This window comes from Chiloscyllium punctatum, chromosome 4, assembly GCF_047496795.1.
Source record: "Chiloscyllium punctatum isolate Juve2018m chromosome 4, sChiPun1.3, whole genome shotgun sequence".
Lineage (NCBI taxonomy): Eukaryota > Metazoa > Chordata > Chondrichthyes > Orectolobiformes > Hemiscylliidae > Chiloscyllium > Chiloscyllium punctatum.
The window spans coordinates 85,401,884-85,419,296 of NC_092742.1; the positions used below are offsets into that span (position 1 = coordinate 85,401,884).

The 17,413-nt window shown below is 39.5% G+C and overlaps 1 protein-coding gene across 7 annotated transcripts in view; it reads right to left on the reverse strand.

Moving 5' to 3' along the window:
• Window positions 1–17,413, reverse strand: part of LOC140476499 (polypeptide N-acetylgalactosaminyltransferase 11-like) — a 48,233-nt gene that overhangs the window by 4,770 nt on the left and 26,050 nt on the right. For 5 of the 7 annotated variants that reach the window (XM_072569212.1, XM_072569213.1, XM_072569219.1 and 2 more), the window contains one exon: window positions 5,393–13,854. In XM_072569212.1, coding sequence (XP_072425313.1) covers window positions 13,723–13,854 — 132 coding nt within the window. In that variant the 3' untranslated portion in view covers window positions 5,393–13,722. Of the gene's footprint in view, window positions 1–5,392; window positions 13,855–17,413 lie in introns of those variants that run through there. The other 2 variants (XM_072569216.1, XM_072569217.1) reach the window with 2 other exon arrangements.

The window sequence follows — 17,413 nt, forward strand, 5'->3', positions numbered from 1 at the left end:
AATCATAACTATCAATATGATGGTTAACATTTTCAGTCACGTTGCTCGAGGGATAACCATTGGCAAGAAAACCAGATAATGCTATGAGATCCTTCGCATCCATCTTGAGGGCAGGCAATGTCTTAATTTAGCCATATCCAACCAATCTATCATGTTGTCAATACTATTCAGGGAGCCTACCCAAATGTCCATGAAAGAGGATCAGTTATAATGCTGGAAAATTTCATTTGAAGGTTTTACAATTTGTAAAAATACAATAGTGCACAATCAGTATTGAATCATTAGTTATATAAATATCTTGTATTACCACATTTGTCACAAACCAAAGTGCTGTTTGGAAGGACTTCCAGAATTTTGACACAGCAGCAGTGAAGAAAACAGCAATATAATTCTGTGTCAGGATTGTGCATTACTTGAAGATGAATTTGCAGGCCAAGCATCTGCTGTTTTCGCTTCCAGATGGTAGATGTCACAAGTTTAGAAAATGCTATAAAAGAGCCTTGGTGAGTTGTTGCAGTACATTATGTATACACTGTTACCATGGTGGAGGGACTGAATGTTGAAGGCATTAGATGGGGTGCCAGTCAAAAGGAAAGTATTTAATAATATTCTTGTGCCTTGTGGTTGGAATACAGGCTCTGGTATTGGATTAAAATCCTCAAGTCCTATCAAATACCTTGGTAGGAGCACTTCAACCTCACTGCAGCCCACTTACTAAATAGGCACTCACAATGAGCAATTAATGCAATTTCCTATGCCAAGAATATCAACAGTCTAACTCAATTTAAAATAATCTTAATGCACTCGAGAACCTATTCCTGAATCTAAACCGTTATATACTCTACCTTAATTTGTGGGCGGCACGGTGGCACAGTGGTTAGCACTGCTGCCTCACAGCAACAGAGACCCGGGTTCAATTCCCGCCTCAGGCGACCCTCTGTGTGGAGTTTGCACATTCTCCCCGTGTCTGCATGGGTTTCCTCTGGGTGCTCCGGTTTCCTCCCACAATCCAAAAATGTGAAGGTTAGGTGAATTGGCCATGCTAAATTGTCCGTAGTGTTGGGTGAAGGGGTAAATGTAGGAGTATGGGTCTGGGTGGTATACGCTTCGGCGGGTCGGTGTGGACTTGTTGGGCCGAAGGGCCTGCTTCCACACTGTAAGTAATCTAATCTAATTTTACTTCCCTTACTAGTTTGTTGTATCATCCAAAATCATCCAATTCCCTTTTAAAACACTAGAATCTCAATAGAATCTGCTTCATCCACAGTTCCAGCTGGTGCATTCCATTCCAAACCTGGACCGCACTCATTGGGAAAACATTTTCCTTACCTCCCATTCGCCTTTGCAAAAATGCTTTAAAACTGTGCCCCTTGGTTTTCTTGTATGAGCAGGCTTCTCCCTGTTTACTCCATCCAGATCCCTCATGATTCTGAAAGCTATCAATTCTTCCCTTAGCCACCTTTCCAAGGAAATCAGCCCCAACCCCTCCAAATGATATTTAACTGTTTCTCAGTTGGGGGACCTTGGAGGGGAATTGATGGATGATTTTCACGTAGACTTATTATCCTTGTTCCTTCCAGATAGTGGAAGTTATGAGTTTGAGAAATGCTACCAATGGATACTTGGCAAGTTGCTGGAGTGCATCCTGTACACTTTACAGTCAACGTGTCAGTAATTTGGATGGAAATGCTACTTCCACATCGTTGAACTAAAGTATTCCATCACACTTCTGAGTTTACCTCGTGAACGGTAATAGGAGATGAGTCACTTTAGCAGATTTTCTTAAACCACTCTAACCATTTGTCTTTGCCACAGCGTTTAGGTCCAGTTTAATTACTGATCATTGGTGGTCCAGAGTATTAATGAATTGGGAAGAAGGTTGTCCAGGAGTTGGGCAATGGTAAAACCATTGAAGGTCATGAACAAGGTAGTTTAGCATTTGCTTATTGGAGATGGTTGTTGCTTGACAATTCTGCAAATTTTACTTGTCATTTATCAGGCAAAACATGTATCCAGGTTGTGCTGATTGCAGGTATAAACTGCTTCATTATCTGGGGAATAATGAAATGGAGTTGGGGCTATGATAGTTAACCTGGACTAACCTCGGCCATTTATTTTTGTGCTTAAGATTATTTCACCTCCTAGAAATATGTTTCTAACGTTCACTAACTTCTATTAGACTTTAGTTTCCCTGGTGATACCGTTGATAAAATATTGTTTTGGTGACACAGGCAGTCACTCGTTTCAATTCATGTTCTTCACAGTAAATTGGTTCTGAAGCCAGCAGCATATTGCTGAATAAATGCTACTTGAAAGTACTGATGACTGGATTAAACATTAAATTCAAATAAATACAGAAAACCCTCAACCCAGACCAGACTAAAGGAAAACTGTCTCAATGGTTGTGATGGTGTTAGAAGACTGCAGTAACAAGTTGTTCCCATTCATTCTGGTTTGGCGCTACCAAAATTCTACTCACCTCAATGCTGTGGATAAGTGATATTCCACAGTCCCTAGATTAAAGCCTACATATGGAGGTTTCTACCAGAGTTGTTCTACGTACAACCCTGAGTTGATAATTTGAGGGGTAGCTGACAACCACAATAAATGCAACCAGGCTACTTACTACCCTGATTTGTTCCATCAATACTAGTAGTGTAGCTATTACTGAAACATTTTAGCTCAAGGTTTTGGTACTTCTAGAACAAAGATCAATATAGCCAAAATATTGATTAGGCCCAAAACATTTAGTTTAGCTGTACAACCATGCTTGGTTATGGGCACTGACTTTTCCCACCTATTAGTGGATTCTGCACCTTTGCTACCTTCAATGCTTCCTCAAAGTATACCTTCAATGAGCTACATGGTCAGCTGAGAAAAGCAGAAATGGTAGGCACTTAATTTCTGTGGCCCGGACTGTAATTAATCATTATCATCTCTCTTACCTGCACAACTGTACACCCTCCATCCCTCATGCCCTCAGCTCTGATGGCTCTACAGCAGAAAGTGATTGACTGACAGATTGGTCTCAAAGGTTTGGGATTGTACAAATATTAAAGAACATTGAGTCCAAAGCCTGAACTGGGTGGATCTGCAACTGACCTGTGGTAGGCCAATTATTTTGCAGCTATGATATTTTGATTTGTTTATGATCTTTCATTATTGTCACAAAACTGATCCTTTTCTCCAGGATACTGTGTCCTTGGGGTTTTTCAGAGGGGTCATAAAACTCTCCCAACTCAGAGGTGGCTAATTTAGTACAGAGATGAACAAGAATTTTGAGAGGCCTTTTGTTTATATGTGAACAGATGAGACTTCAGGCCAACGTGGCCTGTATAATGAAAGGGGAGTGGTCAGGTCTCCAGCTGAGCTGTTTAGTCCAGAACTAGTTAGGAGTTCAGCTGTGTGGAAACAGGCTCTCTCTCCTGTTCTTCTAACTTCAACCTGTAAGCATTTGTTCCATTTTTACTTATTTTAAGGGGGTTTGCTTATTGGGACTTTGTATATGTGGAACAGCATAATTAAGTCTAGTTTGGATAGACTTCAGTTCTGAAGGGGTTCTTTATTCTGTTCTGTGTGTTTCATTGTGTAATTTTGTGAATAAAGTTTTGCCTGTTTTAAAACCTGCTAGTCAATCTAGCTAACTTACTCCGGGGAATTCACACTGTACATTTACTGAAACAAATTGCAAAGTTATGTCTGGGCTGCCTGCTTAAGAATGTTTTGAGTGGTGTGGCCTAGTCCATAACAGACTGGGGGCTCTTTGTGGGATTTTAAGCAGCGAGTGGTAGGTTGCTAGTGTCTTTATTTCTGATGTTGGTTTGGTTGGGTAGACAAAGCTTGGTATAGTAATGGCTTTTTCAGTCGTCAAATGTTTTCTGGAAGTGGATGCGGTGACTTTGGAAGGTTTGCAAAAGGTGGGTAAGACTTCTGCAGGAATTAACAGACCAGCTGGGATTGGACCTTCCTGCTTCTGTGAGGAAAGAGGAGATAATTACAGCAGTAGCTCAGCATTTAAACTTGCCAGAGGAAACCATCAGAATCTGTAGAGATGGCAAGAATTTGATTGCAAATGAAGCAGTTTGAGTTAAAGGCGAGAGAAAAGAGCAGCAGAAATTAAACAGTTTGAGTTACAATTAAAGCTGGAAGAGAGGGAAAAAGAGAGCAGCAGAGGACAAAGAAAAAGAAAGAGTTTTTGAACTTGAAAAACTGATACTTAAAAAGAGAAGTTAACTTAAAAGGTTGGGATAAAGGCTGAAGGTAACCTTAGTGAGGAAGTAGTGCAAACTCATATGGAAGAGCAGAGAGTGAAAATGGCAAGGTTAGCAGCTGAAATAGCTGATGATTATGAGCTCGTCCAGAAAACTCGATTTGGCTTCCAGAATCAATTTCAGTCCATGAGGGACAGAATTGGGCAAAGAGAAAACCTCACATGGAAAGGGAAAGGTAGGTCTGAGGGAAGATCATAAGGATAACTTACCATAGGGTAAAAAAAGAAACCGTTGAGGGGGACAAAGAAGTTAAAAAGCTCCAGTGTTTCCATTGTGATTTCATGTGGCCCACTTTATTAGTGTTGATGGGCTAGGAGAAAGCCAGATGTAGGAAAACCAGATAAGCCTGGGAGTTTTGTTAGACTAGTAACAAAAAGCACAAGGGAAATTAGGCAACTGCCTCAGAGTGTACAAGATGATCAGAGATTGATTCAGGAGGAAGCGCCAGATCTGCTTAAAAAATACACATGCAAGGGTAAAGTTTATTCACATAGGCCAGGAGTAGCAGGTAAAGAGGTTACAATATTAAGGGACACAGGGATACTCTCAGTCTCTAATGCTGGAGGATGAGGAGATATGTACTCCTGAAGGACTATTGTCAGAAAAGATTCTTGTAACAGGAATTCATGGTGAGACATAAAAGTGCTCAGTTATGTAAAGTGAGGCTAGAGAGTCCAGAGAGGAGTGGAGAATTTGTGGTAGGAGTACTGGACAAACTTGATTAGAGTGGTGCTGGAAAAGCACAGCAGGTCAGGCAGCATCCGAGGAGCAGGAAAATCGACGTTTCGGACAAAAGCCCTTCATCAGGAATCAACAGGCTTTTGCCCAAAACGTCGATTTTCCTGCTCTTCAGATGCTATCTGACCTGCTGTGCTTTTCCAGCACCACTCTAATCTAGACTCTGGTTTCCAGCATCTGCAGTCCTTGTTTTTACCTGTACTGGACAAACTCTCAGCTCCAGGAATACAATTAGTCCTTGCAAATGATATAGTTGATTCACCAGTAGGTGTGCTGCCTACTCTAGTTGAGAAGCCAGGAATTTTCCCAGATTGTGTGGTCACAAGATCAGAGGCACAAGCTGAAGCAGGAGAGTTCAAAAAGCAGAGATAAGGAAGCTGACATAGCTTTATCCAAGACTTTATTTTTTGATCAGTTAAGTGGGACACAGCAGGAGCAAATAGGTAAACATGCAAGTATCTTTAGCTCTGTTAAGCTGACTGAATTACAGCAGAAAGCTGAGAACTTAAAACAGTTGTATCAAAAGGCATGTACAGAGAAGGAAAACGACTACATCCCTGTGTGTTATTACTTAACAAATGATGTCTTATTGAGGAAATGGAGACCATCACACATTCAAGCAGATGAGAAATGGGCAGAGATTCATCAAATTGTTTTGCCAGTAGGATATAGAAAGGACGTGCTACGAGTGACGCATGCGCTAACACTTGGAGATCATTTAGGGGTGAGGAAAACACAGGCTAAAATACAAAGACATTTTTACTGGCCTGGACTACACAAGGACGTAATTGAATTTTCCCCAGACATGTCATACATGTCAGCTAATTGGAAAACCACAGGCAGTAATAAAACCTGCACCTTTAATTCCTATTCCACCATTTGAGGAACCTTACACAATCAATCCAGACTCTTGTGTAAGTCCCCTACCTCAAACAAAAATGGGAATAAGTATTTATTAACAGTATTGGGTGTTGACTAGATTTCTAGAAGTATTCCCATTATGCAACATGACAGCTAAAAGGGTTATAGAAGAGTTACTTAATTTATTATAACTAGATATGGACTACCAATAGAGATCCAGTCAGATCAAGGATCAAACTTAACATCCAAACTATTCCAGGAGGTTATGGATAACTTGGGAATTAAGCAATTCAAATCCACTGTGGTACCATTCAGAATTGCAGGGAGCACTAGAGAGATGGCACCAAACATTAAAACCATGTTGAGGGCTTATGGTCAGATTATCCAGATGATTGGGATAAGGAGATTCTGTTTGTACTTTTTGCGATCAGAAATGCGCCAAATGAACCAACCAAATTCTGTCCATTTTAATTAATTTTGGGCATGAAGTAAGAGGGCCTTTAAAATTGATTAATGAGGAATTAATAAGTCAGAATTCAGAGACCACCTATTTGGGCTATGTGTCAAATTTTAGAGAACAATTAAATAGAGCTGAAAAGTTGGCTAGATAGCATTTAAAAGTGTCACAGCATACAATGAAACAGGAAGTAGATAAGAAATCACACATTCACACTTTTGCAATTGGGGAATAAGGTATGGGTGTTACTTCCAGTAACATTTGAACCTTTAAAAGCAAGATTTAGTGGACCTTATCAAATCGAGAGGAAACTGAGTGAGGTGAACTACTTGATAAGGACTCCAGAACAGGAAGAAAGCTGAGTATGTCATGTGAATATGCTCAAAAAGGTATTTTGATAGAGAAGGAAAGCAAGAGGGCAAGGTGTTAATGATTACAGCACAGAAGGAATAACCAAGGTCAGAGGATTCTGAATTGGATATTCCTCCAATCAAATTGGACAGTGAGGAAGTTGTTAAAAATTGGGATAAATTATTTAGTTACCTTGCACAAGAAAATTGAAATGACCTGAAAGAGTTATTGCTATCAAGAAGGGAGATATGTGGAAATAAACTGGTAAGTACTAACCTAATTATGCATGATGTAGATACAAGAGATGCTGTTCCAATTAAGCAACATCCTTATAGGTATGACCCTCTAAAGTTGGCACAGGTTCAGAAGGAGATAGAGAGCATCCTCCAGGATGGCAAAATCAAAGTGAGTTACACTGACTGGAGCTCACCTATAGTCATGGTGCCAGAGCCAGATGTAACCCAACAGTTAGGTGTGGACTATCACAAAGCCAACACTGTTACAAAGACTGATGTATGTCCAATTCCACGGTTGGAGGATTGTGTCAAAAAGGTGGGACAAGCAACTTTTATTTCTAAGTTGGACTTGCTCAGATGCCACTGGCAGTTACCTCTGTCAGAGAGAGAGAGCAAAGGCAGTTTAGGCTTTTGTAGCACCAAATGGACTTTATTAGTTCTAAGTCATGCCATTTGGTATGAAAAACCTCTCTGAAATGTGGCTGGAACATGACTAATAAGTTCATTGCCGGGTTATGCAATTGTGTTATTTATATTGATGACCCTGGTGAGTTTTAGTCACTCATGGAAGGAACATTTACAACATTTATCAGACTTGTTCAATCGATTTTGGAAGGCAGACTTGGTAGTAAACCTAGCTAATCGTGAATCTGCCAAAGCCCAAGTCACCTTCCTGGGTCATGTTATTGGACATGGACAAATGACCCCACAGGATGTGAAAATGAAAGTAATTGGGGAATTTCCTACACCGATGAAAGAAGGAGTGCTAAGTTTCCTGGGATTGAGTGGGTTTTACAGAAAGTTTGTGCCGAACTTCAGTGGTGTGGCTACTCCACTCACCAAATTGTTAAAAAAAGGCAAGTAGTTTCAGTGGACAGTGGACTGTCAAAAGGCATTTGACAGCCTAAAACTTGTATTAATCCCATAATAGCCACACCGGATAACTCTACGCCTTTCAAGGTAGCTATTGACGCCAGGGATGTGGGTATCAGTGTAGTGCTCCTGCAGGAGGATGACGAGGGAATAGAAAGTCCCATCAGGTATTTTTCCAGGAAGTTGAAAATTCATCAACAGAAATATTCAATGGTGGTGAAAGAGACTGAGCTTAGTGTTTAAATTACAAGCAGTGCATCGGAGACAATTTTATATACTGATCATAAATTTTTCCATAAATATCAATGGGTTAAGGACAAAAATACCAGAGTGTTTAGATGGAGTTGTTGCAGCCATTCAATTTGACAATTGTGCATGTGGCAGGTCACGAAAAAGTGATTGCCGATGCGTTATTGAGACTGCGTTAATGAGATATGGAGATGTTACGTGATGTGTGCCACTGCCTGAATTCACGTGATTGTGCATGCTTGCATGTGTATAGTTAGTGTAGTGTGTATGTGTGTTTTAGGCTACTAACCAGTTTGTTTTTGAAGGTTTTGATATTGATGGTTAATTTTTTTTTAAAAAGGGGGCAGGGACAGAAAGAGGTGTCACAAAGCTGGTCCCTTTTTTCCTAAAAGCGGCTATCTTTCTCAAGGATATTGTCTCCTTGGTTTTTTTTTCCAGAGGGGTCATAAAACTCTCCTGGCTCAGAGGTGGCTAGTTTAGTACAGAGATGAAAAAGGATTTTGACAGGCCTTTTTGTTTATATGTAAACAGATGAGACTTCAGGCCAAAGTGGTCATGTTTTAGAAGTGACCTGTACAAGGGGAGGTGTCAGCTCTCTAGCTGAGTTGTTCAGTCCAGAACTAGTTGTGTGAAAACAAGTTCTCTCTCTGTCTCTCTCTTCCCCCTTTCTGCTCTTCTAATTTCAACCTGTAAGCATTTGTTCCATTCTTACTGTTTTGGGACTATTGTGAAAATGCAAAACATAATTAAGTCGAGTTTGGATAGAGTTCTGTAGGGGTTCTTTGTTCTGTTCTTTGTGAATAAATTTGTCTGTTTTAAAACCTGGTAATCAACCTAGCTAACTTCAGAATTTTCACTGTACGCTTATCGAAACAAATTGCAACATTATGGTCTCAGCTGCCTGCTTAAGAATGTTGTGAGTGGTGTGGCCTAGTCCATAACATGTTCTAATACTGTCAGCTTTATTCCTTCATAACCTGGCTGCCAAATTCCCCCCTCAAATATAAAATTTTCTTTTAAAAATTGACTGCAAAAAAATTTAAGATTACATTACCTACAGTCTGGAAACAGGCCATTTGGCCCAACCAGTCCACACCGACCTTCGGACCCATTTCCCTCTTGACTAATGCACCTAACACTACGGGCAATTTAGCATGGCCAATTCACCTGACCTGCACATCTTTGGACTGTGGGAGGAAACCTGAGCACTCAGAGGAAACCCACACAGACACTGGGAGAATGTCTGTGGGGAGTTTGCACAGTTGCCCGATGTTGGAATCAAACCTGGGTCCCTGGTGCTATGAGGCCCCATGCTGACTTTTTGTGAAAATTCTGTGGCATTTTCCATTTGCTGTGAAACAAAATTTGTTCAAAAGCCACATGGCTAAAAATGTGAATGCCTGCATGAGATGACCAAAACAGAACAATTATTTAAAATTAGATCTTTATTCCAATAAATATCTAGCAGCTTGATTGTTCAATAAAATAAAATGGTTATCCGTTCAATATAGAGAATTTTCTTTAACAATTAACAAAGTTATAATTAACATGAATATCTAATTTACAATGGTTTGCTGCTTGGGCTTAAGATGAATTACTCGTTTGCTGATTCATATTTTGCATCAATGTCACAGCCGACTCATTTATGTAAACAGAAATGATCCAAGCCTTTTTTGAACTCTGTCTGAACTAATTCCTCAATTCAGACAGACAAGTAAAATCATCTAGTTGCAACCAAAACATGTAATTATCAATTTTCCAGTTAGTGATCATTTATTAAATTAAAATTTAATTGGGTTTCAAATGAAAAAAAAAACAGCTTTGAAAAAATAAGTATTCCACTGTCTGGAGTGCTACTTCAGATCATGAGTCTGTACAAAACATTATTTCTCATTAGAGTCTATGATCTCTACTTGAAGTTCCTGTCAATCAACTGGGAATGTATCTTAAAAGAGGAAGAATGTCAGTAAATTTGTATATATAAAAAACTTTGCTAAACCAAAGCAAAACTTTGCTAAACGAAGCAAGCAAAGCTCAAGTGGCAGAAGTTGCTTCAGAATACAATGGATTTATTTTTCCAAATTCCCAAATGTATGACTAACCACCTGGGTTTTCTACTTCAGTCCATGAATGTGAGCTCTTAAGTGTACACAGTGTAGAACAATATACTGGTTGAATCTATATTCAATATTAGTGACATTAATCTGTTCTATACCAATCACCATTACCCATTTCAAAACATGCTTTAAAAATAAAACCCAGGTAGCAACTACTGTAGGATAATTACGCACTCTCCATCTCTACAGATTTTACATAAATATTCAAGTAAATAGGTTGATATTTTTAATCCAATTGGAAATTCTCCAGTCCACTTGCATTAAAAAAGTTATTCAGACATTTACTTCAAATGCTAGTCTAAGCAAAGGAATTTGGTCAGAAATTGCAACTCCGTTTTAAAACTTACTAACTTAGGTTGGAATTAAGTTGGAAGAATAATTTAACTTTATTTTTTGTTAAGAAAAGTCAAAATAGACATTAAGACCCGTTTAATAATGGTCAACTGACAGGCTGCTTTGGAGCACAGTTGGAACTGGAGTTTCCTTTCATAAGGAAAATTATGAACTACTTTATTTTAAATAACATGGATTTAATAGGTTCATGGTCACATTTTTGATTTTTATGATTTCCAGAATTGTTCAAACAATTAGTTAGTTTTCAAATTTCTGGAATGAGCCAGTGTTCTTAACCACTACTAAAAGGAAAAAAGTTGAAGCTGTTCATCCTACACTGATCAGAAGAAAACTTAAAGGAACACTACTTTATACAGCACCTACGAAGAGAATGCTGTTTGATTGGGCCATCATTAACATGGAGATGTAGCAGTGAACTGTTAACCTTAATTCTCAGGCCAGGCAGGTAAACTCTGATAGTCAGGATGTTGCCATGGGTTGCAACAGAAATTGGCTGTCTCCAAGACTTCCTGTTTTGGGAAAAAAAAATGGTAAAAGTCTCCTTTGCTTCAATAAAGCATCTCCTTTGCTTAAATATCTGTGCACTTACAGATATAGCTTCTAGCAGGCATAAACACATCACACTTCAGGCCCAACTGATCTTAAATTGGATGCCAGTGTAACCTTTAGCAGAGACCGTATTCATTGAGGTGATTTCCAATAGCAGGATGACATCTAATGGTGGATGTTCTTTTCTGAGGCTTGCACACATTGGCTGGTTAGCATGATTCCGATCAGTCAGGCTCACACAGTGTGATTGAAGCTATATACATAAACATACAAGACCCTACTTGTGTAAGCAAAAGGAATCTCCGACATTGGCCATCAACAAAACCCTTTAGTTTGGAAAGAGGTGCAGTTGCTGTTGTGACCCCATGGCACCACACTGAGCAGATCAGTTTACTTGCCTGACTTGAGACTGAAGATGGACAGTTAAATGTTCTTGGTGCGTCTCCATGTCAATGACAGCTTGGTCTGTCAGCATCCTCTTATGCTGTATAAAATGGTGTCTCTTTGTTTACATCTGTTTCTTCTGTCCTAGTTCTGATAAATGCAAGACAGAAAGTTTCAAATTCTTGGCTCCTTTTAACTTGTGTTCTTTGAACTACTAGCCTCTGGATTACTAGTCCAGTGACAATCATTATACTGCTAAATCCCTGTGGCTAGCACATCACTGGATTAGAAAAAAAAATCAAGAAAGGCCTGTAAATGAAGTGGTTACAAAGTCTGTTGGACCATCTCAAAAGGAATATCTGATCATTAATTAGTGACATTTCAACAGCAAGATTTCTTCGGTTTTCTATAACTTTGGTTAGAAAAGGTTTCCGGAGGAAACACTTCTGTTTTTGTCATTATTGCACAGTGAGGAGAGGAAATCCTCCTGCAGTTACAAAGTCAGAGTTAAATGAAACAGAAGAAAACTTCTTGCTGAATTATGAACAATTGACAGACAATAACATGAGAAACATCATCTGAATGTGTCTGTTTCTCCCCTCATTTTGAAGAACAGGTTAAGCCAACAGTATAACTCTCATACTCGAAGTTGACACTAACTTTCAAACAATGTAATTGTGACCAAGCTATATTTACTACTATCTAGTAGAAATGCTTTTTTAATTCATGAGGATGTGCACATCACTGATTGAGCCAGCATTTACTGCCCTTCCCTCATTGGGCTTCAATCCGAGTAACTTACGCGGACCATTTCAGTGGGCAGTTCAGACATCTCTAATACCGTGGGTCTGGAGTCACATGTGGGCCAGTCCAGGTAAGGAAGAAAGATTTCCTTCCTTTGAAAACGTGAACTAGATGGGGTTCCACTACCACCCCCCCCCCCCCAAAACAATCAATCAATACTAGTTCCATGGTCACTATTAGGCCAGTGGAATATAGGATGTTTTTAAATTAGTAAACCAGGTGTGTCTAAGACAATCAGCAACGGTGAGATTCAAACCCATGGCCCCAGAATATTAACCCAAAGCTCTTGATTACCAGTCCATTGATACTACCACTGTCTCCCCAAAACTTTGATGTACATCATTTCAGCATTAAGATAGTGGGTTCTTAAATTGGAAGTTTTTAAATCGGTTATTCACAAAATGCATTAAAATATTCAAGGTTGTACACTCAACCCAAAATAGTATTGCTTCCTTCTTCATATGGTCTGTTCTACCAAGTAATACTATTACTAGAACAAATAATGAAAATCAGAACTGAAGAGGCAATTTAAAAAATGATTTTCTGACCGTTTTAATTAGTGACTTCTTTAAACTTACTTTATTTTGCCAAGTTTAAAACTGGAAAGAAAAGTGGGTAAACCATTAAGTGTGTTTGGTACAGTTGTATTGCTGCTGCCACTCAGTGATACTTCTCAAAAGACAGGCATTCTTTTAGATGATGCGGTCTAGCAGACTACTTCAATTGTCAAATCCAACCCTGTTGTCGGGCAACCTCCACAAGCATATAGACACTGGTTAGGAGTGAGTAAAGCAGGCAGCTTGGCTATTTCCTTATCTCTAGCTATTTCCTCATCTCTAGCCCTAGAGGAAAGAAACCAAGTGCATCAAGTCTAGCACCTTCCTCCCTGATTCCTGGCCCAAAACGGTCAATGTGTCAGTTTGAGTGATATGAAGTATAACTAGGTCTGAAGGCGTTAATGAGGGGCAAGATGTCATAGAAAGACTATTCATGCAATCATGGAGGAAGAGAGGACTGCAGATGCTAGAGAGTCAGAGTCGAAAAGGGTGGCGCTAGAAAAGCACAGCAGGTCAGGTAGCATCCAAGGAGCAGGAGAGCCAGGGCTTATGCCCGGAACATTGACTCTCCTGGGTCTAACCACACCAGACAATGCAAATACAATCCAAATCCCTGGGGGAAATTTACTTTGAACTATTATTTGCCAGCTGGGCAAATTAGACCCTTTAGACAATTAAAAACATAAATAACTGATTAAATATTTCACAAAATTAATATTTTCTATCTCACTATTTGTTAAAAAAAACCTAGTGGAGAAAACTGACATGACACTTTGATAAAATAACAATTCACTGAGTTAGAAGTGGACAGTCTACCAACATCCAGCAGTTCTAGTCAAACATTAATTGTTATCCTTTCTACATCAATGCATCTTGGGAATCAGTTGTTTAAATTGCTCCCTGTGTGAAATGTTGCTCACATCAGTTGTCTAGTTTCCACTGCTGTGATCTGGAACCATCACAAATTGCCATAGCAACATATCCTTTGGGATTATCTGGATCGATCACCTTCAGGCATTGTCCAGCTGATATCTGATACAAAGAATTATTTGCCTATAAAAACATGAAACAGCGATTAGAAAAAGACAACAGTTCTTAAGATCAGGGCATCTGATCTGCAGCATCCTGAAAGCATTCACTTATTTCTGCTATGGTAACAGCTTGAAATTCATACCTATTATTATAGATAGTAACATGTTCCTGCAAAATTATTGTACTTTTAAAAGAACTTCAACACACATTAATTATACCGGTAATAATGAAATTTGCTAAACACAAATTGGACCTGAGGAAACACTAGACATGATGGATAGAACTTGTAAGAAGGCCTATGGTGTATTAGCGTTCATTAGCAGAGGGACTGAATTCAAGAGTCGTGAGGTGATGTTGCAGCTTTACAGGACCTTGGTTAGGCCACATTTGGAGTACTGTGTGCAGTTCTGGTCGCCTCACTTTAGGAAAGATGTGGAAGCTTTGAAGAGGGTGCAGAGAAGATTTACCAGGATGTTGCCTGAAGTGGAGAATAGGTCGTATGAGGATAGGTTGAGAGTGCTAGGCCTTTTCTCATTGGAACGGCGAAGGATGAGGGGCGACTTAATAGAGGTTTAAAAGATGATCAGAGGAATAGATAGAGTAGACAGTCAGAAACTTTTTCCCCCGGGTACAACAGAGTGTTACAAGGGGACATAAATTTAAGGTGAAGGGTGGAAGGTATAGGGGGGATGTCAGGGGTAGGTTCTTTACCAAGAGAGTGGTGGGGACATGGAATGTGCAGCCTGTGGGAGTAGCAGAGTCAGAATCATTGGTGACCTTTAAGCGGCAATTGGATAGGTACATGGATAGGTGCTTAAGCTAGGACAAATGTTCGGCACAACATCGTGGGCCAAAGGGCCTGTTCTGTGCTGTATTGTCCTATGTTCTATGGTAAAAGGGTGTTGAATCAAGGCTTTAAAGCAGGCAAGCTCAAACTAGACATTGGAATTCCGTTCCTAAATCGGAGTGTGGAATCTAGAACACCTTTTAATTAATGGGTGAATGGGTGAAGGAACACTTGAAGGAACAGATAGTTGTGGGATGACTGACTTTTTTTTGGAGGGGTGGGGTTGAGAGGCAACATAATAGTTAAGGGCAAACATACAGAGGGATAAAGCAGTGAAGCAGGAGAGAATGTCAAAGGAAGTGAGGAGATTAGCATTCAATGTACATTATTGAGCATTGGAATAATGTTCAGTGAAATATTGTGCAAAACAGCTAATGGACCATTGGGTTTTGAGTAAGCGGATGTTTATGAAAGATGCAGGATGGGAAGCAGATCATATGAATACTCAAATGAACAGTCCACATTACAGAAACTGTGCAGGTGTTGAGACAGATGGTGCAATCGAACTAACAGTCAATGTGGGTACAGAACTTGACTCTGCATGTTAAGTTGACGTCATCGAGGAAAGACATGGGGGTCAGGGAGTCTGGAAGTTGCAGCAGGAGTGGGCAGGAAGAGAAATACTTGCTGTAACGGCTCCAGCTACAACTGAAATCAAGTAAGGTCAGTCATACTCAGCCAAACAATGGAATTAGGATGATGCAGTCATCGGAATTAAAAAGACCACAATGTGACTTTTCTGACTTTGAACCAAAACAACTCTAAATGAATCAACATTTTGTTTGTGAAATTAAAAAGATAACATTGCCTCCCAAGTTGGTGCCTGTGCTTCTGGCAATCATATATCAGAAACATAAACTGGAGTTGGAGTAAGCTATTTGACGCTGCTCCACCATTCAATAATAAGAATAGTTCTTCTACCACAGTGTCGCCATCCTGTATTATATTCATATCCTCGGATTTGAATCCGCACAAAGACAGAACATCCACAGCTCTCTCTGGGATAGATAATTCCAAAGATTCACAATCTTGCAAGTGAAACATTATCTCACAAGTGTCTGATCGTTGTACCGTGACTCCATGTTTCTAAATTCCCTAGCTTAGAGAATATTTTCTTTGCTCCTAGTCCTGTCAAGTTCCAGAAGAATCTTGTGTGTTTCTATTTAATCTTTTCTCAGTGTAACAGACTGCACAGAATGTCTATTCAGTCTCTCTTCACAAGACAATCCTACTATCCCAGGAACCAGCCTAGTGAGTTAGTTTTGTTGCTTTCCCTCTAATGCAGTGCTTTCCAAATTCAGTCACAAATGTGACCCCAATTTACAGTTCGAAACTAATGTGACTCCAGACACTAACAAAAGCAGTAATAAAGCAATAATAGTAACATTCAGTACACAATCATTAAACTTTATGCATTAGAGATCAACATATAACACATCCTAAGTGATAACTTGAATATAAAGTCTTTACAAAAATATTTCATTCACATGTAGGTGTAAATCAAGCTTTCCATTTTTTCCCATGACAGAAGACCCAAAAAGGTCCCTTCCTCCCGGATTCCTGGCTCAAAATGGTCAATGTGTCAGTTTGAGTGATATGAAGTATAACTAGATCAGAAGGCGTTAATGAGGGGCAAGATGTCATAGAAAGACTATTCATACAATCATGGAGGAAGAGAGGACTGCAGATGCTAGAGAGTCAGAGTCGAAAAGGGTGGCGCTAGAAAAGCACAGCAGGTCAGGTAGCATCCAAGGGCTTATGCCCGGAACATCGACTCTCCTGGTTCTCAAATGCTGCCTGACCTCCTCTGCTTTTTCAGCACCACCCTTTTCAACTCTATCAATTAAATCATCCACAATGAGGTTTTGCAAGTGACTCGACAGCAGAGAGGAAAATGCAAGATCAGGCAGTGAATGCTCAGCCCACACTCCACTGACCTTCAGGCACTCTCAGTAAATGAACACTGAGTGGGTCTTGGCAGGACTTACATAATACATGGGTTGTGAGGTGTCACAAAACAGGATTGGGCTTCAACAAGTCTTTCAGGGACTGTAGAAACCAAGTACGTGCAGCCTTATTCAACAGGAATTCAAGCCTAGAATGGCAATAGTAAAGCAGATGAGTAATGAAGGGAGAAAGTAAAATGAATGTTTTCCCTTAAATTATAAATGTATCTTACTACAAATGAGCACAAGGCAATTCAATTTTTTTAAAATAGAAAAACCCTCCAAATGAAACATTTTAAAACAAAGATGGAGGAGAGAAAAATTGCTCTCAAATTTTCCATTCTAGAACTAGCCTGACAATATTCCAGGTTGGCTCCTCCTCTGACTTATGACTGTATTAAGTCTCTCCTACTGATAAGTATATCCCTTAACTATAAACTGGAATGAGTGGAAGTCAGACTACTATCTTTCTAAAATATCTGAAGAGTCTTGCACCATGGAAAAATCAAAGTGCATTTTTGTAGGTTTGAAAGATCATGTTGCTTTTCAAAGCAGTGATATTGTTTGCTCGAGATGGAGCAGTACCAGCTGTCTCTGAATTAGTAAAAAGCTGTCCAGCAAGAACCCTGGGATTGGAACAATTATTGCTTTACACACCAGTGTCAACATTGCTAAAAATGAAAAGGAATAGAAAGTATCTAAAATGAAAGAACTGTGAAAGACAATGTGGTCCATCTGTGAGATCTAGGCTTTTTATCTTTGCAATTTTCTTTTCCCTGTCAGTACT